The 24,216-nt window shown below is 49.1% G+C and overlaps 1 protein-coding gene across 3 annotated transcripts in view; it reads left to right on the top strand.

Annotated features, from left to right (window-relative positions):
• The window catches only part of nfatc1 (nuclear factor of activated T cells 1), a 39,430-nt gene extending 18,847 nt beyond the window's left edge, over window positions 1-20,583 (top strand). Inside the window, exons 9-13 of one of the 3 annotated variants that reach the window (XR_004786886.2) lie at window positions 5,241-5,296; window positions 8,227-8,359; window positions 11,172-11,822; window positions 14,394-14,490; window positions 18,803-20,583. Coding sequence is in view for 1 of the 3 variants with exons in the window: in XM_035621304.2 (XP_035477197.2) it covers window positions 5,241-5,296; window positions 8,227-8,359; window positions 11,172-11,822; window positions 18,803-18,858 (896 nt within the window). In the remaining 2 variants the exon portion in view is untranslated. The remainder of the gene's footprint in view (window positions 1-5,240; window positions 5,297-8,226; window positions 8,360-11,171; window positions 11,823-14,393; window positions 14,491-18,802) is intronic. The other 2 variants (XR_004786887.2, XM_035621304.2) reach the window with 2 other exon arrangements.
• Window positions 20,584-24,216: the final 3,633 nt, after the last annotated feature.

A 24,216-nucleotide genomic window follows, 5' to 3' on the forward strand; every position in this document is an offset into this window, starting at 1 on the left:
CGATGCCACCACATGGTGCCCGGACGCGTCCGTAGAGAATCACCGATAACCATCGTCATCCCTTAGAAGCCCCATGAGAGGAAAAACGACGGCGGAGAAACAGATCAGGGTCATTAGAACGTTTTCCCCTTGCTCTGTGGTCAGCTTCGATATCTCCGAGCAGCGTGGTTTTGCTCAGCTCTTGCTCGGGCGGCGCGCTTCCCTTTTTTCGCCGCGTTCACTGAACAACGGCAAACGAAAAGGAGCCGCTCGGCGGTTTGGCTGCCTGCGACGCGTCTGCGAACAATGGCTTGTTTTTCACAAACAAATCAATTACGGCCACATAAACGGCGGGGGGATTATGTTTTCATAAATTACAGTGTATGATTCATTTAGAAAGAAGGAAGAAAGAAAGAAAAGAAAAGAAAAGGCCAGTTCGGGACATTGGAGCAGACTTGAATTCTGCGTCCAGGCGACATGGCGCGGCGCCGGGCGGCCGGCTGCGCGTCAGTGTCTGCTGCCGGTTTACAGAGGTCAGAGTTCGCCCCGCGAGGCCGCCGCCCCCTCGGCCGCCGCCCCCTCGGCCGCGTCCACATGCGACTTCCCCCAGATCCACGTGACTTCTTTTTTTTTTTTCCCCGGTGGGCGGCATGGGAAGGAAGAGGGTTTGGGTCATCCGTCAGAGGACAAGGGAACTCTTTCAGCGTGCCACATTGGGCCCCGGGCGGAGCATGTGTTTATATTTACTGTACGTTATGAGGGCTTGGGCACACGCCACCCCGCTGTTTCACTCTGGGCACCGAGAGCTTCTACTCCACCCAGCCCCAATTAAGGGAGCACAAGGAGCTGTTTGATTCCCTTTATAAACCCGACGTGACAAATAACCGTATTGTATATTGTTCGAGCCCACCCCTCGGCCGCCGCGACTCTGCGCAGCACACCGCCCCCGTGTCACCGGCTGCTCTGCGTTGCGTCTGTCCGGCGAACGTGATGATTTGTGCAGACCGCTGCCGACGGAATGGGAATCGTTGGCGTTCGTCTGCGGGGCTGGGACCGCGGCCAAGGGGCGCTGTGGGAGCGGGAGGGGGGCACTGGGTTTGTGTGGGTCGCGAGCGGGCGGGGCGGGGTTCGGGTTGTTCATCTGTGATAGCACCGGGGGCCCGGGCAGTTGGAAAACCATACTGAGCGCTCGCTGAAATCTGGTAGGAGGAGATCTGGAGAGCGACTGCTACTGAATCGGGGTTTTCTTTCTTCTTTCGTTTTTTTTCTCTTTTTTTTTCATTGGATTGATGCAGGCGCTGTGCAGATGTTGCCCCATAACGCTGGAACATTTTGCGGTTGTCAATTATCCGGTACACTCTTTTCAAAACAAAGGCATCCCATGAATTCCTCTTTTCAAAGCTGGTTTTTTTTTTGAGGGGGGGGGGGGGCTCTTGAGAAGTTTTCCTGGCAGTAAGGTAGCCGAGCACAGGAAAACAAATTGCTCCGTTTAATTTGTTCTATCTTTTGAATTGCATGATGAAAAAAGGATGAGACTGTGAGTCAGACAGAGAGAGAGAGAGAGAGAGAGAGAGAGAGAATCTGGAAAACATGTTTACCTCCTGTGGTTTTGACGTGGACTGCGGAGGAAGGCTTCCCCTTCTGGACCGGATCCCGCAGAGCGAGAGAACCAGAGAGAGAACCAGAGAGAGAGAGAGAGAGAGACACTCGCCAGAAGTGATCGGAGGCCTCTCCGGAGGACGAAGTATTATCTGGCTTGTTCGAGTTGAAACACAGCGGATGGTTCCGTGTCACATGCGGACGTCTCGTTCTGAACAAACTGGACCGAGTCGCTCTCCTGACACGACCTGCTCTCAGTCAGTCGGGGAGAAGACGTGCAGATACGTTCGCTCACCGAGCGCGTGTGTGTGTGTGTGTGTGTGTGTGTAGCCATGAGTTAGATAATCAACGGCCCTAATAACTCACGTGCGTCACACTCACACTCACAAACACACACACACACACATCTTAAGCTTTCCAAGTTGTTTCAAGCGACTTCCTCGGTGAAAAAACACAAACGTGAACTGTTTGTCTCGACCTCGTCTGAGAGGAGGACGTAGAGACTCCGACACGAACGGTGAAATGATCCACATTTCTATTTCATACGTCTTTGAGTTGCAGGGGAATAAGAACAACCGTCGGACGTGGTTCGCCCCCGGCGAGGAGGCCCCGTCGCAGCCCCGGCATCCTGTACAACTTCCTGAATGACGAGCTGTTTTTCTCTTGTGATGTCTCTTGTTTACACAGAGGTTTCCTCGCAACGTGCTATGTTTGATTCATGGTACCACACACACACACACACACACACACACACACACACACTGGTGTTTCCCAGATGTCTGCCACTTTGCCGTGCACCGTGGGAGCTACATGTATATGATTGCTCCTATATGACGCCCGCATAATTCTCTTTCTAAACTTTTACAAAATATTCGTTTAGGTACGGAACTGGTAGGAATTCCATCATTGTGACGTCAATTTGAAGTCAGAAGGTGACGTCATATTGTGTAGTAATGCGTTCACTTTGGCAACCAATCACAGACACGATCTACAGCTTTATTTTTAGATTGACCAGTCGTTCGTCATCATGTGGTGCACATGACGTAATGATCACGCAAAAGAAGTAGTGGCGAAGCCCCCGCCAGCACCCCCTACTGACAGGGGCCTGTAACTGCAGAGGTTTGCGAAAAAACAAGTCAATAAAAATCCGTTATTCTAGAGTAACATTATGAGAGTAACGCAGTAGGTAGGCATAACTTTTGATTTAATTCAATCTAATTCAATTTTCAATAATATTTTATCTCATTTCAGAACTTTCCGTGTGTTTTCTGTCAAGCCATCAGATGCACAAATGTACGTTAGGTATGAACTGAAAGGATCGTGGATATTAAAGGTGCTAATAGTGAGTTATATCTCAAAAAGTATCCTGTTGTCATCAGTACGTTTAATTTGATATCATTATATTATGTTTGGGCTGCACGGTGGCGTAGTGGTTAGCAGCCTCGGCTCACAGCGAGAAGGTTCTGGTTTCGAGTCCCGGTTCAAACCAACCAGGGCCTTTCTGTGTGGAGTTTGCATGTTCTCCCCGTGTATGCGTGGGTTCTCTCCGGGTTCTCCGGATTCCTCCCTCAGTCCAGAGACATGCAGAATGGGGTCAGGTTCATTGGAGACTCTAAGTTGACCGTAGGTGTGAATGTGAGAGTGAATGGTTGTCCGTCTCTGTATGTGGCCCTGTGATAGGCTGGCGACCTGTCCAGGGTGAACCCCGCCTCTCGCCCAATGGCAGCTGGGATTGGCTCCAGCCCCCCCGCGACCCTTAAATGTAAATAAAGCGGTAGACGATGGATGGATGGATATTATATTTGTCTCAGCACTCCCAGCGATGACGTCATTGTGAAGAATGCATTATTACAGTATACAATAGTTAGCATTGCCTCATTGGGTATGCGTCACCCCGTCGATGCTTTTCATTTGTAGCCGCGTCCCTCGGCAGCCCTCGGCAGCCATTTCCACCCGCTTCCATTCATTGTTACAAGATGACTGTCATAATACTTTGCATTACTTGGCCACAATGTTGGACATTTTTCTCCTGCTTTTGAAAAGCTCTCACAGGCACACGACAAGTTATTATGAATAACACGTCCGTGTTTGAATAATAGTCTGCGGCACGTTGAAACATTTGGACCGGTCGCGGTGAACGGGGGCCCTCGGTTGCCAGGCGGCGCTTGGAAGTATTCAAATCTAGCACATACTCACTTCTAAGGTCTGGAGAAAAAAAAAAACATCTCGCCAAGAAATTAGAACATTAATATCGCTGCCATGTCGCAATTCCACAGAAATAATTCCCAGCAGGTGCGCTGGAAGTGACCGAGCTGAGGATAATCAAGAAAGTCTGTATGCGCGTTCAAAACAATGCCGCGTCTCCAGATTTTGGCACCCCGGTGTCTCTTTGTCTCGCGGCTCAACGTATCGCTCGTCCCTTCTTTTGTGCACAGATTCGTCGGTGTCGTTCTCTGTATTTGATAACTCCAGCATCGTCATCAGCGTCACGCGGGGCAGGGGAAGTGAAGGAAGAGGGAAAAGTGAGGTGAAAACATAGAGGTAAATAGGTTTCCAGTGTCGGTGGCTGGCCGGCCTCACACGACCTCCTGTCTGCGCAGACGGGCGGCGGCAGCCCATCCGCCTCGTCCGCGCTTATCAAGCTGCAGACAGCTGAATTTAAAACTGCACTTCCCTTTTCCACGTAAAGTCACTTTCACACTTGCTTGAGCTCTTTTTAAGGGGCCTCCTTAATGACTCCGGCGGGGCCTGAAGGAAAGAGCGGGCGCTTTCCTCCTGCTCCCCGATAAATTGGTAAAAATATAGTTTTACTCGCTCGTCGTCGGGCAGAATGACAAATTAATGAAGTCACTGAGCAAAGCGTGTGTTTTCCAGCAGCTCGCACGATGGGAAAAAGACCTCTTGTACCGCGGCGCGTTCAGGGAGGAGGAGAAGAAGAAGAAGAAGAAGAAGAAGAAGAAGAAGAAGAAAGGCCGAAACCATTTAATAATCGTCAGATATGAGCATAGCAGACAGATTCCTGTGAGAACGGGAGGAGGAGGAGAAGAAGAAAGGCGAGTTGTCAGTTTCCAGTCGGCGAGTATTAACGAGTCCACCAGCTGCTCCGGCGTGCTGGGATTCCACACGGCGATGAAGTCAAGGTTTTTCTCTCTCATCCACCAAAGACGTCGCTCATCTCTCTGGTATGACTGAGTTTTTTCAGGGTTGCATCAGATTTCTCTCTCTCTCTCTGTCTCTGTGTGTGTGTGTGTGTGTGTGTGTGTGTGTGTGTGTGTGTGTGTGTGTGTGTGTGTGTGTGTGTGTGTGTGTGTGTGTGTGTGTGTGTGTGTGTGTGTGTGTGTGTGTGTGTGTGTGTGTGTGTGTGTGTGTGTGTGTGTGTGTGTGTGTGTGTCGTCTTGTCGGACCGAGGATATGAGCTCATGGGCCGCAGGTCAGACAGCATGACGTCCGCGATGCCCCTCGGCTTCTCCGCAGACGTTTTATATATCGCTGATGTAACAGATAATAACAACAACACTCATTCCTCCATTTCTTCATTTTCTCACCGGCAGCCAAGTAGGTGGATGGTTTTTTTTAATGGTTTGTCATAAAAAAAAAAAAATTAAAAAAAAACCTTTTTCCTTTTGTCTCCTTTTTTTTTTTTTTTTTTGAACTTTCTTTAGATGGTCACCACATCTGGGAGACCGAGGCCAAGGTCGACCGAGACGTCTCGAAGAGTGTGAGTATGTGACACACGATCATGGTGACGATGAGGGCGAGGACGGAGCAGCTGTTCTCGACCCTTTTAAACTGGGCTCATTAAAAAAGCAGACTAATGTTGTCAGAGAGCGAGCGGAGACGGAGAAGCTCTTTTTCCTTCCACCACCATGACATGCACTCGCTTCAGAAGAAAAACCACTGACAGGGATAACAGCAGTGTTGTGTTTGAAATGTGTGAAAAGGTTTTTCAAAAGTTCAACCTGTGGGAGTGTGAGCCCGGCTGGGCCGCGTCCCGACTCGGCCTGGGATGGGACAGCTCAGAGAGAGAGAGAGAGAGGGAGGGAGAGAGAGAGGGATGGAGAGAGAGAGGGATGGAGGGAGAGAGGGATGGAGGGAGAGAGAGAGAGAGAGAGAGAGAGAGAGAGAGAGAGAGAGGGAGAGAGAGAGAGGGAGAGGGAGAGAGGGATGGAGGGAGAGAGGGAGAGAGAGAGAGAGAGAGAGAGAGAGGGGGAGAGAGAGAGAGATAGAGAGAGAGAGAGAGAGAGAGAGAGGGAGAGAGAGAGAGAGAGAGAGAGAGAGAGATGGAGGGAGAGAGAGAGAGAGAGCAACACTTTATTTACATTATTTAGCACTTTTTACAAATACATCCAAAAAGTGCTATTTGTGCAAACAGTTTTTTGAAAAATAAGTTATCCAATATTAACTTGTGCAAAATTAAATTGGTCCTAGAGTGAGGGAAGGACAGAGAGACAGACAGACAGAGAGAGAGAATGAGGGAGAGAGAGTGAGAGACAGACAGAGAGAGAGAAGGAGGGAGAGAGAGTGAGAGAGAGACAGAGAGAGAATAAGAGACAGACAGAGAGAGATAAGGAGGGAGAGAGAGAGACAGAGAGAGAGAATAAGAGAGAGGGAGACAGACAGACAGACAGAGAGAGAAAGAGACAGAGAGAGAGAGAATAAGAGAGACAGAGATAGAGAGAGAGAGAGAGAGAGAGAGGTGTAGTGGGAGTGTGGGAGATCGACGAGGGGATTAGATGGTGTCTATATTTGAGGCACTGCACCTGCTCCCAGTTTCTTCCCATTGCAAAACACACACACACACACACACACACACACGTACACAGGGACTGCTGGGACACATCTGTCTGCTTGAATAGACAACCCCCCCCCCCCCCCCCCCCCCCCCCCCCCCCCCGCCGCCGCCTCCGGCTGCTGGATTGGTCCCATGTTAAACACTGACGCTGCCTTGGCCACGTTCGACCTCTGCACCACACAACGCGGCGGAGCCGACAGACACACACACACACACACACACACACGCACACGCGAGAATTCCTCTCCGCCTCCGTCACCTGCACTCACAGACGACCTGTGAGAGGATTCGCACGTGAACTTTAGATGAACAGCCCGTCGACGCCACGCGTCCCAAAAACGTTCCTCCGCTGTGCCGCTTGTTTGTTTGTTTTCTCGTGTGCGTGCTTTTCACGAGTGCCTTGCTCTCACAGCGGCGACACGTGCGCGACACGTTCAACTTCCAGAATTGCAAAAATGAAGGATTCCACATTGTGCGCGGTTCGAGCAAACGACGCCGCGGATGTTCCGTCTCCCCCCCGGTCGACCTGGACACGATCGCGGTTCACACAAGCGGTGAACTGTTTCCAGGCCTTGTTTTTTTTTTGTTGATCTGCTAATCCTCTCAAGGTCGGACGCATCGGGGGGGAAGAGGAGACGCGGAGAAGGCCTCGTCTGGCTTCACTTGACGTTTCTTTTTAACGGCCGCGGTGATTTAATGAAGCGCGTGTCAGCTTTCACCCGTACGTGTCGGGGCCGGCCGAGATCCTCCGAGGCGGCGGCAGACGTACGACTTCCTCCCTGGCTACCGAGCGGCACCTCCGGCACACTCCGACGTGGACTGTATATTCACACACACACACACACACACACACGTGGGGGCTGGTGTGTTCTCGGGGCCCCTCCGTGGTCTCCTCGGGCGGCAGGAAGAGAAATAAACTATCTGCCACGACTCCGGAGTCTAATTTATTCGCGTCAGCCGGGGGAAAAAAAGTTTATCCGCTGTTCAAATAACCAGGGGCTCGATTCACGGTCCCTCTGTGGCTCGTTGGTCGATTACGATCAGATTTTTTTCTTTCAGATTTTTATCCACCGACCGACCCACTACACACACACACACACACACACACACACACACACACACACACACACACACACACACAACTTCAAGCTGTGGATTTCAAGAAGCACAATCCAGATATTAAATTCCCCCCTCTTCCTGACCTGCGCCGTCTCTCTCTTTCTCTCTCTCTCTCTCTCTCTCTCGGCCGTCCCCCACCAAACAAACATCACACGAATAGTTCGCAGCGTGAACAAATTTATGGCTTCGCGAATTCTTCATTTCATTCACTCATTTCCTTGTGAGACGAAAAGGGAAACGTGAACAGAGAAAGTCCAACAGCAAAAGAACATCGAAAACCGGATTTTGAGAAGAAAGAGATTTTTCTGGAAGCATGAATTTAATAAGCATATTCTGCAGAAGGAGGTCTCTTCCTCTTTCAGCCCCAACGTATGGATTCATTCATCTGTTAATTACTTCATATTGGTGAATTAAAAATGTGTCTTTACGCATGAAAATGTCTTATTTGTAGAAAGTGGCCAAAACAACAACAACAACAACAACAACAACAACCTTTTGACTTATGATTCGACGACATCGCCAATCGATTCTCAGGGTGGAACGCGAGAGAGACGGGATAACGGTGTCAAAACAAGAGCCACGGAGAAGAGGAAAAAGAAGACTGCTGTCAAACACATATGACCGTCATATCTATTTGACAGTAGCCCTCTTTCCTTTCTTCCCCTCTGTACAGCAGTGTAGAAGTGCACAGTCCAAATAAAGACCCATGTTTCGTCCGTCTGTGTGCTCCTCTGCAGACTTCGCTCCTCGTGGAGGTCCCCCCGTATCGCAGCCAGCGGCTCTCCACGCCCGCGCACGTGAACTTCTACGTGTGCAACGGCAAGAGGAAAAGGAGCCAGTATCAGCGCTTCACCTACGTCCCCGCCAGCGGTGAGGCTCCTCTCCTCTCCTCTCCTCTCCTCTCCTCTCCTCTTCCTTTCCCCCCCCCGGACGAGTGTCGTCGAAGGAGCAGGTAGCAGAACAGGTTTTTTTAGAAGAGAGAAAAAGGCCTGAACTCGACCCTGCGTGCGGCTCCGGTCCAGCCGATCCGAGCCGGGTCGTACCGGCCTGGGGAGGCTCTGCGTAAATATTGATTTCTTTCTCTTTTTTTTTCTTCCTGTGTGGAAAGATTCATTAACACTTTGCTGGGAAGCAGAGCCGTTGTCGGCATGTTCCTCTCGAAAGTCCTCTCGTCCCCTTATCTTCAACGAATCAAACACGAACGCTCTTAAGCGAAATATGGATTGACAGCATCTAACATTATTAATCAAGGATTTGAAGGAGGTAGAAATAGACTTTAGATATGATGAATCACGCTAGTAGACCCTCTTTTCGTGACCAACAAAGAAGTTCTTTCTTTGGACATGTGGTGAAGCTTAAGAAAACACACACACACACACACACACACACACACACACTCACACACATCACCAGCGTGTTTTATAGACATACTGTACAGTAGTCGTGTCAATCTGTGGCTCATCTCTGCTTATTCTGCCCTTTTTTTCTTTTTTCTTCTATTTTACTTTCCTGTCATCACCCTTTGGACCTCAGCGCCCTCCGGCTGCTCTTTGCCTTTCATATCCCAGACCAATTAGAAACAGTTTAGTCAGAATTTCAGAAAGACAAGAGACAGAGAGAGAGAGAGAAAAAAAACCCCTCTCAGTCTGTATTCCCCCTCTTGTCTGGTGGTTTTTCTAGGGCGGAACAAAGCGACGCCATTATGCCTCTCTTGTAAAGAAAAAAAAAAGAAAAGAAAATCCATAAAGAAACTGTTATTCTCCGTACCTGTAGCCGCGGCGACTGGACACACGAGGGGAGGGGGGGGGGAGCGTGTGAATTTCGAATAGGGGAACCTGTCGCCGAGCTAAATATGAACACTGACCCACAAACTGAGATGTTGAAAAAATTGGCGCTCGCCGGGCTCGGGAGAGCCGAGGGTCCGGCGGGCGGGTCAAGGCCACGATTCAGGCGAACTGGCCCGTCGCCTGTCGGACGTGGGCAACGGAGCGCCCCGCTGGGAAAGTGGAGCATTGTCCTCGGGACGCGGGGGGGGGTCGACCGGGTCAGCGTCTCCTGAGGGCCCGAGCTGCGTCTTCAGGCGACGGGCCTCTGAAGAAAGAAGGAGAAAAGTCTTCATTTCAGTTTGTCCTGTTTCTTTTCACAAAATCACATCATAAATCATGTTTTTCGCAGCAGCAGCAGCAGCAGCAGGTGTGAGAGCCGCCCGTACAACAACAACAGGTTTATTTTTGGGAACGTACAGTACACACACACACACACACACACACACACACACACACACTCCGGAAACACCGGGGCAGGCTCCCTCTCTTTTGTGGCAAGGCAAACATTTGCACTTCTTCTGCTCGTGTGTGTGTGTGTGTGTGTGTGTGTGTGTGTGTGTGTGTGTGTGTGTGTGTGTGTGTGTGTGTGTGTGTGTGTGTGTGTGTGTGTGTGTGTGTGTGTGTGTGTGTGTGTGTGTGTGTGTGTGTGTGTGTGTGTGTGTGTGTGTGTGTGTCAGCCTCCACACACACACACACACACAGACAGACACATTTCCTCCACACAGGCCCAAAATAGGGGTGCGTGTGCTATTTCGGTCATGCGGTTGGTGTAACCATCTCGTCGCAGTTCCTCTTCTGCAGATCGGGCCTTCAGTCTGTGCATGACGCGCCCTAGTTTCACTCTGTTTCAGTACAACTTGTCCCCTGTTCGGTTCAAGATGAAGAGGTTGAAATAATCTTTCTTTTTTTCTGAGAGAGAGAGAGGGAGGGAACAAAGGACTCAGATGAAGCTACTTGAGAGTGCGCGTCAGTAAAACGCAAGAATAAAAATTGCTGACGGACGACTCAAAAGTACAAGTAATTTACGACCTCGCCTTTGATTTCCAACACACGCTCCCTATTATGAAAATGCAAAACAGCCGCGGGGGAAATACGAGAAAGGAGAAATGGATCCAGGTCAGTGATGCGGTGAGAAGCCGTGTAGTGTTTCCAGGTTGAAGTCGGGGGTTCGGGAGCCGCTCGTTACGCGAGGCCCGATGTCGCGGCGCGAGCTGCGGCAGATTGATGGCCCCGGCGTTTTCAAAGATTCGACAGCGTCCAACATGTTTCTGGAATCTGGACGAGTGGCCAAGCTCGCGACCGCCTCGTTTGAACTCAGCGTTGGTCCCTTTTTTTTGCTTCTTTTCCTCTTTTTACAATAACCACAATCCACGTACAGCCTGAAGCCACCATCTTGTCTCCTCAGCTAAATCTTTCTTTTCTTTTTTTTTTTTCTTCTTCCCCTTTTTTCTCTCTTTGTCTCAAGCAGTGATTTATTTCAAATGACTGAGCCCTGCTGTGCACTGGACCGGCGGCATATTTCATATCGCACATGTAGTGGATATTAGCACCAGAGAAAATAGGCCTTTTATTATAGAAGCTGCTGGATGTTTCTCGTGTTGATGACTCATCCCTTTTTCCTTCTTCTTCTTCTTCTTCTTCTTCGTCTTCTTTTTTTCTACTTGGGTGAATATTTTCAGCCGGGTGGGAGAGCTCAGGCCCAGACACAGAGGCTCATTGATGAAAGTGTTTGTTTGGCAGCGGGTTTCCTAGCCACAAACCCACTCACTCACTCACTCACTCACACTTTGGAATATGTATTTACTTATTTAGCTTTTTTTCTCTTTCTTCTGCTTCCTCTTTTTCTCTTCCCTCAGTTCCAACAATAAAGACGGAGCCGCACGACGACTACGACGCCCCACTGGTGTGCGCTCAGCGCGGGCCCGCCGGGTCCCTGCACCCGAAGCCGTACTTCCCGCCGCAGGCCATGACCCCGATGCTGACCTCCGACCTCAGGCCCTGCGTCGGCGGCGGCGGTGGCGGGGCTTACCCCGTCTCCCAGGAGAGACTGACGGCCACACCGGCCCCGCTGCCCTCCTCCTCCTCCTCGCCGAGCACCAGCCCCAAACTGCACGACCTGTCGCCGTCACACTTCTCCAAGGGCCTCCCCGCCGGCCCCCCGGGCCCCCAGTCCCCGCTGCCCCACGTCTCCATCATCCAGGAGACGCCCGGGCGCTACCAGCTGCCCAGCCTCTACCCGCCCAGCAGCAGCTCCTCCTCCTCCTCCCCGACCTCGCAGCCCTCCACGCCGACCGACGCCCCCTTCTCCCCGGCCCACTGCATGACGCCGGCGCAGCCCGTGAGCGGCAGCGCCAGCCCGGACGTCCAGCAGCAGCAGCAGCAGCAGCAGCTCGCCAAAGTGCCAGAGAGAGGGCGCCCCTCCCTGCAGGGGGACGGCGGCTCCCCGGCGCTCGCTGTCAGCATCAAACAGGAACCGCAGGAGCTGGACCAGATGTACCTCGACGACGGTGAGTGAAAAAGTCTCTTTTACAAAATGACATTGTTGTTTTTGTTTTGTTTTTCTAGTCTGGTGCGCGGAAAGAATGATGACGTGAACGATCCGTCTAGCCCCGTGATTAACTGAACACAAAAGGTTTTTATTGCCCTCCAGCATGAAACGGCCAATAATGGATCTGCAGGTGCTGATAAGTAGTTCTGATCAGTATCGCATGACTCCGTCGATCACTTCGCCAAGAGCCGAGACGCTTTGGCCTTCGAAGATCAGTTTGCAGACTTTCGCTTTGGCGCAAATCTCCTCGCTCGTCAAGGTTTAAAGGACTAGTGCAACATTCTGGGAAAATGCTGTGTGTCCAATCCATGAATGTGCTCACTTGCGTCAGTCGCAAAGTTACAGGCCACCGCAGGACACGTGCACTGTTGTGGGAGTGAGTGATGACTGTTCCCTAAATGTTCATCGGGCTTTTCACTTTTCACCGTCAAACGTCCCGCATTCTTATACGTCCTCTCCCCTTTTTTTTTCGCGGTGCTTCTTTTCGTTTGCCGTCAGCTCTCTGCGCCGTCTAGCTTCTGAGGTAATCAGATCAAAGAGGCCTGGTGGTCTAGCATTTGATATATTTGGCTTTAAACCTCCGGTACGAGACAAGGCCGCCCCCCAAAAGCTCCCCGATAGAATGAATGCCGTTCTTTTTTTTCTTTTCTTTTCCTTTTTCGCAAACGCCCTTTATTTATCTCAGAGCGAGCAGGATTTTCTTTTTTAGGAGCGCACATTTGATGATCTCACCGCTCCGGCCCTCTGCGCCCACCGCAGAGGGGTTTTTTTTTTGTTCGGGGGCCGCGTGCTCTGCTCCGCGGTGATTTGAAATAAATTGGATAAATGATCTTCCCCTGGGCAAGAAAAAACATTGCCTGGCCCCCGTGTCTGCGTTAAAAAAGAAACGAAAAACAACGCGTCCCAGCGAGGGGAAAAGGGAGCGCGGCGAATGAAGAAACACAAACCGTGCGGCTATCAGCGGACGGAGCGGCGGGGGCCCTTTGATCCGTCACCAGAGCCCCCGCCGAACCGTCTGGCCCCCAGCTTCCTGATGATGGCGAGCGAGACTCGGCAGCCGTCGGGGGGCCGCAGACTGCACGACTCAGACTGTTCCCGTGCCACTTCCTCTGAGCGGTCTGGGTAAATACATTAGCACTTGTTGGCTCCGTCTGCGGGGATGTTTTTGGCGCCCGGCATCGGACTCAAGTCGCAATCGCGTTTTAACCGGTGCCGCTGCTGCGCGCGTCTCCCGGGGACATTCAGCTTTCCAGCGAGGAGACGCTAAGTTTCAAAATAAATAAATCAAGGTATTACAGTGCACCGCCGCCGCCATAATGGATATTTCTGAGGTGCAGGGCCCATAATTACTCCTGCTTTCGTTGGGAAAATCGAAGGACATTTCACTCACTTTACCGTACCAATCACTTCATTAAAAGCGCTGGCGGGCTTTGGACAGGACTTCGCGGCCTCGCTCAGGTGTCGGCGTGACAAGCGCCCGCTTGTCGAGCGCGCTCGTTGAACCCTCGGACAAACGCTGCCGCAGGAGACTTCTTTCCAGCAGCTCAAGGCGCAGGGGCGTCGCCGACAGCGTTGGGTGAGAGTGCGAGTGCACTGAGCTCCGACCATTCACATATTTTAACACGGATGTATAAACCGCCGTCCGCCGCCGTAAGCTTCAAATGACATCGACACTATCGGGCGTGTTCCATTCCCCCACCCTAACTTTTGTTGTTGCCCCATCGCACCCTGATATCTCGGCTCTTGTCCGTGCAGCCCACCTCTCATCTCCACCCCTCACACCGTTTCCCCCCGAGAGGGTTACGAACACGTCTGCTCATGGAAACTGTGTGAATCACCCTCTCTGGCCCCGGAGCCGGAGCTATGGTTCCGCAGGGTGCACGGTCCAAACTCCCGCACCGCCGAGGCCCGAGGGAGACGGGCGCCGGCCGGCCGGCCAGCCAGCCAGCCAGCCGGCCGCCATAAAACTTGCTGACTCGCGCAGGGCTTCGCATGCTTCCCGCTTGGCTCGCGGCGAGTCTGGGAGAGGCCCTGCACCCAAAGCCATACGTTATGCGGCACAGTAGTGCGCCGAAGACGCTTGTCAGCGCTGAGGTAACGTGAGCAGGCCGGGGGCATTTTTCAGGGAGTCGGATTCCGAGCCAAGTCGCATTACGACACGCTTTTTTTTTTTATGGCGTGCTGCGGCCTTGTTAGACGTCGGAGCGGGATAATTGACGACCTCGGCGTCTCTGGAGGATCCCAGGCAAAGTATTTGAGAGGGATACGTGAGTGGGACCAGACGGAATCTGTCGGGTTGCCAGCTGTGACGCTCGCTCGCTTCCTCTGGAGTTGGTTTGCAGCCACAATAGAGGAGCTGCATTTCTCATATATAGTATAATTCACACGTTCGCATTTCACATATTCATGGTCTGAATGAATTATCAGCTTTTTTTATTTCATTAATTTCTGCCCTTTGGTAGAGAAATATGCCACTGGTTTATCTCATATTAATCAATATCCCCGGCTGTTATGTATTACTTGTTGCCAGTTACAGATATTGATTGATTGCTAAGTGGCCAGAAAAAGAAAAGAAACACTGGCACGATGTACTACAACAGCGCTGCAATAAAAGGCAACTTGAAAAGGTCAGTTTTTGTTTTGTACTTTTACTAAGTTAATTAATTGTGGGGGTTTTTTTAATTACTTTGAGTTGTTGTGTTTTGAGACTTTGCAGTGGGGTTTGTTTTTTTTTTCACCGGACTAATTGATGGTAAAGTGTATCTAACATTTCGTCCACCTCATGAAGGAAGTCGTCCAGTGTGCGGAGGAGCATGAATAGACACGCGACGTCACCGTTTCGTACAATCCAACACGGCGACACCGTTGCAGGTGTCTGGTCATAAACCAAAGTTTCATTTCGCCCCGATGTAAAAGTCACCCGATCACCAGAGCGCGGTAGGATTCATCCCCTGGGGACCATGAATAGCCATCCAGTTGTCGGACCAGACTAGTGAATCGGCTACAACTGGTTTTAATATTGTTGCCGACCGCTGTGCATCTGTGGCCTGGGTCTGCCTTCGCCAAGTGTGAAACTACAACAGTCGGTGTATGTTATACAATTCATCCTTTGGGATTCGCATCACAGCAGAAGTTTCCATTTATTCCCGGTTGCGCTGCGTTCAATAGTACACGATGTTGCGAACAAAACGTTTTTTGTTTTAAATAATAACTGCCAGGTTGGCGACGGCTGCGGTGAACTACAGAGCTGCTCTGTGGGACCGACTCGCTCTGTAACGCTGTCGGGTTCTCGCAGCGTGGGCCAAGAACATCCCGTGGCTTGTGGCCTGGACTTGACGTGGCAGTAAAAGGAGGGGGATTTGTGGCGTTGCCCCCCCCCCCCCCCGGCCCGGCGTTCTTTTCTGAATTGTCTCGGCTCTGGTCTCTGGGCTGATTTATTCGCAGTGCGCATGGAAGAGGCTGTTGAGTCTCTCGTCGCCTGATCAGCTCCCTCTTGCAGTTATTACAGGAGCGGATCGCGTTCGACGCGCTGCCTCGGGCCCTTAATGACACAAACAGTGGCGTCCTGCTGATTGTCAGGGAGTTCCTCGTTTGTCAGGGGGTTTCCTGGCTCGGAGCGCTGGACTGTATCAGTCGGCTCCAGCTGCCGCGGACCACCATGGAACACAGGAAACCAGTTCCTGGATTACCTTGTATCAAACGCCACCGTGCCGCTGTTAACCAACTCTAAAGTTACAGAAAAAACAAGGCTGTTCCCCAACAGCAGCACGGCGCCTCGTGGTGAGTTAGTAGCAAACGCTCTCAGGATAATCAGGGTATAGGAGACTGCATATTAATAATATTCTGTCTTCCATTTTGAAGCTGGGAACACATATACTAGCAGTAATCGTTTGGTTGAAAAGGCAACTGACCACTTTGGTGCCCCCTGGTGGTTCCAGGTCGTATTGTGTTTGTACCAAAGTCGTAAAGTCGCTGACGTCTGTACGGACGCAGGTACTTTTCATCAGAACTCGTGAGGAAGTTGTCAACTATTTTGTACTGAAGCACCTACTTTGGTTTCTTGCTCCCGGAGTTTAACTCTTTTTGTCTTTGCGAGGTTGAGTTGGGTTTTTTTTTTGTCTTTTTTGTCAACTCGGCTGTTCCGGCGTCTGCCGTTTCCATCGCTGGGGGAATAGAAACACCTTTGTTTCGGTTACGCAGTGGGTGACGCGGTCGCTTCGTGCCGTAAATTCGCTTTATAGTTTGATTTGAATTTTCTACAGTGTTTTACAGGAGCCTGTTTTAGACACCAGCTGATCAATTTGGCTGTTTCAAGTCATTTGACTGTCAACACTGATCCCTGATATCTTTGTTCCTGTTACATGTTCAACAGTTATATAAGTCGTAGTTTTTTTGCCACGTAATAGTAAGGTCGTTTTTCGGAGCACTTTAAGGACTAAAAGTAAGAAAGGTTATGTTCCTCAAATAGAAAGGTCGCTCGCCCCGTCGCTGTTTGCCGATGGTTTAACTTTTGAACCGTCGCCGTCCCTCAAATGTCTCTCCTGAGCAAATCGATGCTGCCAAAGAGCCGCGTGACACAGATGTCACACGGGTGCTGCACGCGCTTATTTTTAGGACTTTGTCGTGGCACGCACATTAGGAGATCAATATATTGAGCTTTTTTTTTTTTTTTTTTTTCCAATTAGATCGTCCCCATCAAATGTGGCAGCACAGTGAAAAGTGGGCCATGGCAACGGACGCGTAAACAGTAAACGCTGAGGCCACGAGTGGGACAGAAAGATTAAAGCTCTGACCCCCCCCCTTCCGTTAAATATCTTTTTACCGTTTCATTTCATCACAGAATAATAATACAGAAAAAATAGCTTAACGCCATAATTCATGTGTGATCTGGACCAGGCATGTTGGATGTCTCGGCTCGAGAAAGCGCGCTCGTGTCAACAGCGTCCCCTCGGTTGAGGAGCAGAGGTCAGTCGGTTCAGTCGCGCCGTCGGAGGGGAGGAGGCGAGGCCTGCGTGTTTATTTCTTCAGCTCAAAGAATGCCTCCTGGGCAAAATTCGCACAATTCGCACGGCCGGTGGCCGCATGGTGTCCCGATGTGCCGTTACCACAACAGAGCGGCTACTGACCCCGTGATCAAAGAGAAACGAGTCTGTCCTCGTTGGGATTTAGCGCCTCCTGAATATAAATTCAGGCATTCGATTGGTTCATCCGTCCGTGGGCGACTTGGAGCGATCGGCAACCGGGAAGAAAGCTGACGAATCGCAGTCGGAGCCGTTCGGAGCACGCTCACACGTCTGCGCTCCTCAGATCTCGGGGTGATGGCGACACACTCTGGTGTTTGTTGTTGTTGTTGTTGTTGTTGTTTTACCATGGTTGCCTCCCACGCGTATGAGTGTGAATAGAAATCGTTGCGAGGCACGTACACAAAGTCATCTTCTTGGTGATGGGAAGTGAGAGGTATTGCTGGTAGGAAGCGGCTGTGCCAGTGCTGGGTCGCGGAGGGAGGGGCTTCTCCGCTTTGTGTTATTTACAAAAAGTCATTCTATTGTGCGTGTGTGTGTGTGTGTGGGTGGATCTCCGGTTTCCAGACTGCTTTTCCAGACCGTCCAGTCAGTCGCAGGGAATTCCTCCGTCGGCCTGGATTCTCATGGCTGGCTCCCGGGGGGGGGGTGTCGTCCCCCCCCCCCCTTCACCTCCTCCTTGTGAGAGTCATGAGAGAGATCCGAACCCAAACCTAGACGCCGATTAGAAAAAAGGGAAACGCAGATTAAAGAAGCGGAGACTTTCCCTTCACAGTAATAAAAGGAGTCCACAGATAAGAACAGCGGACGCTAATGAAAGATGAACCGCCTCAAAGACCCGTTTGTTTCTTCTCTCCTCTTATCGGTGAATTTCTGTCTGTATATTCTTCTGGTTTTTCGCTTCGGTCGGCCCGCGCAGTTGCTCTTGGATCTTCCCGCCTTCATCAGCCAAAGCACACAGCTGATTAACGCAGATAAACAAGTGCACCTGGATCCTGTGGCGACGCCAGGAGGTTGCATCATCTCTCATGATAACAAAGGCCTGGGGATCCGAGATATGAAGTGATTCGATTACGTTGGCGCGGGGGGAATTGCACATCCTATGTGGCTCAGAGAATTTCATTTTACACCGGTGGGACATGGTACCGAGTCTGAAGCCGCATTAATTATTTGAATGCAAGTTTTTACAAAAAAGGGAACTCGTGTGAAAAAGGTGTCGCCCAACTTGAATTATCACCCGACCCTGCAGATTCCCTCAGCTCTGTGAAATGTTTTCATATCTTTCATTGTGTGATATTTTTGTTTCACTCTCACACTTACTGCTTCCACTTGAGCCGTTCTCCTCCCGCTGAACTCCACCTGCCCGCCACCAAAAAGCTAACCGACAAAAGTGAAGCATTTAGCCAGTAAGAGCCCGAGGTTTCCCCCGAGGAGCTGGAGGAGACCAAAATGGAGCAAAAAGTGGATTAACGATACGTCCCACTAGGTCAAAGTGGGACAAAGTTTAAGTTTGTCTTTACCTGTTATTAATTTAGAATTTAACAGGCAAAACGTCGAGGAGCTTTTCCAGAAACTGCCCGGAAGAGTTGCGTCTGGACTTTTTTACGGCAATTTTAGGCGGGAGCAGCATTTACAGACATTTCTGTTCTCACATACTGTACATCCCCCTCTGGAAACGTTCAGGATAATGTCTGGACTTCCAGATATTGATTTAAAGTTCTTTGAATACTGATGTTTGTATGGAAATATGTGACACTACATATTGGAAGAGCAAAAGAAAAAGCACATGACGTGGGATATGACATGAGAGATTCTACCAACACGTTAGATGCATGTTGCATTTTGTAAGAAGCTAATCAGAAGATGTATTTTACATGTCATGACCCGTCCTTCTCTTTTCTTTTCTTTTCCCTTGCAGTCAACGAGATCATCAGGAACGACCTGTCGAGCATCTCCGTCCACAGCCATGCATAGTTTCCTGTCACCTACTAAACTGACGCACACATACACCAAACAAAGTTGACTCTGTTCTTCACACGCTCGGACTACAGCGTGCAGGAAACAGCAAGAGGAAATGCAAGGAGAGCAAATGTCAAATGTGTTGTCCAGATGACCAGGGTCCAACGCGTGCCTTGTTTTTCATATATATATATATTATCGCCTTTATGCAGAAATTATCCAAGGAATAAATTACATGACTGACTTTTTTTTTCTAAGACATGTAAATTGAGTATGTAGCAGCCGAACCTGCCATCCCCCCTGCCCTCACAACAAAGAATGCTTTTAGAGGACCAAGAATCGTTTTATACGTCTGTTTTAACCCCCTGCAGTTTGTAAATGACTCAGTGCCTGTGTGCTATGTGTTATGTAATATGTATATACAGTGTCTGCACTTGCATATCTGGCTTTTACAGTACAGAGAGACAATTTAACAGAGAAGTGCCTTTGACTGGAAAATGGAAAGTTTGAGTTTGGCTTCACGGGTTCAACCTCAAAATGTTAAAAAGTTTTTACGTAATGTAATGTAACTTTTGCTGAACAGTGACAAGTATTGGGTAATGCCGAATGCTGAGAGATAATGAGTAGTAAGTTGACAAAGCAATGTCCGTTATAAGAGTAAAGTTTGCTAACATTATCCACCATAAGCTACTGGACCAAATAAGGTTGTGACAACAAAAATGTCTTGAGTGTATATTGACACGATGAAGGGTGTGTTTTTATTTGAGTTTAAAAAAAATTTAAATACGTTATTTCTTATTTCAAAAGTTGCAGGACCTCGCTTTGAATCATACTTGGCTAGCATGCTACCACCTAGCATGTCTGCGGAAAAACTTTTTATCTATTCAAAGCCAACAATAAGCACTTAACCACTAAACCTGTGGTGTCAATCTTAATTATTCTATTATTAATAATAATAATAATAATAATAATAATAATGATAATACATTTCATTTATAGAGCACTTTTCATTGCTAAACGCAATCTCAAAGTGATAAAGGCAACAAGTCACAGAGGCCAAACAAGAGGTGTTTTCCCCCGAGCCAGGTTCCTACAGCACAAAAATCGACGTTGAGTCGCACGATATTCGAGTCATTTTTTAAAAATGAAATTCCTACGGACCGCGTCCCGACTTGCAAATAACTGGATCTTTCGGAGCAATACCGTAGTCTACGGTAAAAAAAATCCTCTCGGTTTTGACAAAGCTTGACTTGTACGACTCCCCTGGAAGCTATGCAACGCGCAGGAAGCATTATGGTCTGTCTGAAGAATGTAAAACAATCCAGCGTTGTCGCCGAGGTCCAAGGTCCCGACAGCGACGACGCTGACGCAGCAATACGAATATATAAATTCTTAAATGTTCAGTTTCTTTTTGTATTTTCATATTTATTCTCTTAGCATGTTGCTCCGTTTATCCGTGTTTATCATACAGCTTCTTTCACGTACCTACATACTGTGGTTCGCCTGCTACTTTGGTTCATGCGCTCGTATAAAAATTGTGTCTGCGAACGCGCTCGTTCCATGTTTTATATGTATTTATGAGTCTTAATCCATCTTACTGAGGGGCGTGAAAGAGGCCATGCTGAAATGTTTACCGAGGAGGAGGGTTTTTGTTTTTTTATTGCGAGTCTGTAACGCTTGATTCTGCCTCGAGATCTATTGTGTGCATTTGTCAATAAATAAGCCTCCGTCTCTTTCGTCCGCAGGGTGTCTGTCTCGCTGTGGACCTCACATTAAAATCTGTCAACGGTGCGATTTGTGTGGCATCACATAAAAAGAAGAGAGTGATTGGGATTAGAGCAGAGGCCAACACTTCCTACATGCGCTGTAAGTGGTTGTCCAATCACAACAGAGTGAAGCCAGCTGGCCAATCAGAGCAGACTGGGCGGGAGGGAGAGGCCTTAAAGAGACAGGAGCTAAAACCAAGCGTTTCAGACAGAGGCTGGAAAGAGGAGCCAAGAAATGAGAAACTCTGAGGAAACTGGTGTGTTTACTGAACATAAGAGCATGTGAACCTCTTCAAGTAATAATCCAAATTAAAATTATAAACCTAAATAAGAGCATAATATGTCCCCTTTAATACGGACAACAGCAAAGATTCCAAATGCAGCTTTTCCCGAATTATACAAAATGTCCAACTCCACGTTTATGATAAGCACAGACATGAACAGCATTTTGCATGTTACATAATCACAAAAAAGCAAGGTTCTAGTAGTCAGGTCTGGTAACCTTTTGTTTCTATTGTATAGAAATAAAAAGGAACCAAAGTCCTCACAGGAACAGAAGTAAAACTATATCCACGAATCTTAAACCTCTTGAAAATGTTCTAAAAACAAAATAACTCAGTTGAGTCTTGCAGTTTGGAGTCGACAGTGTGTTTGTAGTTTTACAGCTTCAACTTGTATTTAAGTCAATTTAATAATAATCTGAGGCATTTGCTATATAAAATGTGTAAAATAGAGCTGGCTGAATAAAATAAACCTCTTGTGCTAAAACAAACCAATGAGCTTGATTTTCAAAGTTCAATCTTGAGAGTTTATTTTACAATCTAAATGAGGACAACGTGTGTAATGTGCAGAGAAAGAAGGATTTTAGGCCTCAATTTAGAATTATACGATACGATTAAATAAAAGTTTGTGTGATAAAAAATATGGTAAAAAAAAAACAAAATCTGAAAGCAACAACGGAATTATTAGCATTTTATTTCTGTGGATAGATGGAAATAAACGTAAAGTCACCAGAGGGGAAAATTACTGGAGAAAAATCCGGTTGGATTCTGTTGGCGCACACAAAACTGAAGCCTTGTCATCCATAGGATCTATGTCAGCGTTTGATCACAGCTAATAGAAATATTTTACAACTGAAGGACATTAGATTGCCGAGAGAAAGTGTCCAGACTTGACCTTTCCTACATCTAATACCACTGGTCAACGGTGGATGTGGGATGTGTTGGTCCACACTGACACCCTGTGGTCTGGATAACAAATTATAGAATTTTGAACATGCAATAGATTTCAACAACTGCTGGTGTCTGGAGGGTATTGTGTGTTGTTTTTTTTGGTTTGTTTTTTACACATGATTGTGTCACAGCCCTGCACCGACGCGGACACTGGGCTTTTATGAAAATCCGGACGCGTTCGAGTCCCAGTTTGTTGGTTTTGCTCGGCTGCCTCTGCGCCTGTGTGGCGTCTGTTAGGAAAATCAGGTGTCATCGTTCCTCCGACTGTAGATCCCACGGCTCCAAGCAGCAGTGGAACGCACCAGGTAAGAGGAGACCTAGGTTCCTTTTGTGGCATTTTATGATTACATGATCTCATTTATAATTTGACAGTTTCATGTGAAGTATAAAACAGAAACCAAAGAAACACCCTGGAAAAAAAATGTATCATTTATCTTGACCTGTGCTTGATTTTTTTAAGAACTTTTTTTTAAACTAAAAACAAATTGTTTTTAATAATCTTTTGAGAATCAAGTGTCATTTTTCTTCATTTTAGTGCATGAATCCACTCATTTTGTCTCATCCCAACATCACCGTCCTTTAAAGACAGATTTATATAGATCTTAGGTCTAATTTTTACTACTTATTAGATGAGAGTAATGTAAGTAATTTAATTTTTTTTATAGAAAATGCTGTATTAACAACACAGGAAATGAACTCCATGCGTGTGGGAATCAGAAAATGCTGATGAATTTCACACAGTACGTTATTTCTGCGTTGACATCAAAATCTGCCGCTTCCTCCTCCTTCATGTGAAAAGATCATAAACGTTTCTTTTTGAATCCCTCTCTCAGCTCCGAATGCCGCTCTGTTGAGATGGAGGGTTCGATCGGGAATGTCTCGCTCAACTCCAGCAAGCGGCCGGACTGTCAGTGTGAGTCGGGTCACCGGGAGTTTCTCTCGCTGGTCGACGTCGTGACCTTTCTGGTCGGACAGCCGGTGGTCGCCAGGCTGCTGTGGGTCAGCCTCACGTCCAACAGGACCCCGGACGTCCTGAACTGCAACTTGGCCGTCTTCCACAACGTCCAGTACTGGATCTCCGCCGTGCATCTGTTCATCCTCTTCATGCTGCCGAGGGAGCAGCAGAACCTCTTCCGGTTCCTGCTGGTGTTCGCGCAGACCGGGGGGCCGATGAACCTGTGCTACATCTGCATGCAGAGATACGTGGCCGTGATTCACCCCACGTCGTACCCTCTGCTGAAGAAGTACAGGTACGCGGAGGTCTGCGCCGCGACGGTGTGGCTCCTCTCCGTGCCCTTGGCCTTCGCGAATACTCTCGCACCCGTTTTCATCTCCCCTCTCATAGACCAAGTTGTGGACAATCTCCCGTTCTTCTTGATGGTGTGCATGTGCCTGATGATGGTGCGGTCCAGCGTGAAGATGGCGAGGGCGCTGCTGAAGCCCGGCCCGGAGGGGAACAGGCTGAGTCCGGCCAAGCGGAGGGCCTGCAGAGCCATCCGAGCCACGTCGGCCGTCACCATGATGTTCTACGTCCCGGTGAATGTGCTCCAGAAGGTCACCGCTCAGGATCCATGCACGCTGGGCTGCGTGGTCACGCCCGGGTGCGTGCTGCTGCTGTCGGCCGCAAGCATTGTGCACCCGCTGTTCTACCTCTCCACCCACGGGAAGCTGTTCGCTTGCCGCGAGCGGGAGAGGAAGGCCTCGCGCTGAACGAACTACTCCCACCGTCCCGGGGCTTGGAGAGTTCCCCCCCGAACGCGGCCTTTCGATCGTCCAGAGTCTAGACACTGGAGAAGACGTCGGACTGCAGCGCGGAGATCTGAGTTAGAGTGATTGTTTGATGGAGAAACGATCTTATCGGTCGTGTGGTGATGGATAATGTGAGGAATCGCGTGTGTTGCATTACATAGCTGAGTTATTTATCAATTCCGCAGGTTCCTGCCTTTGAATCACATGGAAATTGTATGTAAATGAAGACGAATGGGTGCGTTCGGAGGAGATTTGAATTGTGTTTTCATTTTCACGTCCGTCTGTCTGTGATGATGGAAATATGGAAATGATGTTTATGTTTTATTTGTTGTGGGGGGGGTTTCTTTCCTTTTCTTTTAGACAATCGTGCTTCTAACCCTTTCACAGTTTGGTGGAGTCCCCTTCTAGGCACGGAGCCGTGTCCCCTCCCCGTCCACCACCTTTGGGATGAGCTGGAACACCGGCGGTCCTTGTCGCTCTCAACATCAGCACCCGGTCTCCCTGATATCCTTCAGCCATGCCGGCACCGAAACCTTGTGGAAAAGTCTCCCCCTCAAAGAGCGGAGGCTGTTGTGGCAGCAGGTTGTTGCTCACAGCTTCAGAGTGATGCCATACTGTCATATGTT

Source organism: Scophthalmus maximus, chromosome 22, assembly GCF_022379125.1.
Source record: "Scophthalmus maximus strain ysfricsl-2021 chromosome 22, ASM2237912v1, whole genome shotgun sequence".
Lineage (NCBI taxonomy): Eukaryota > Metazoa > Chordata > Actinopteri > Pleuronectiformes > Scophthalmidae > Scophthalmus > Scophthalmus maximus.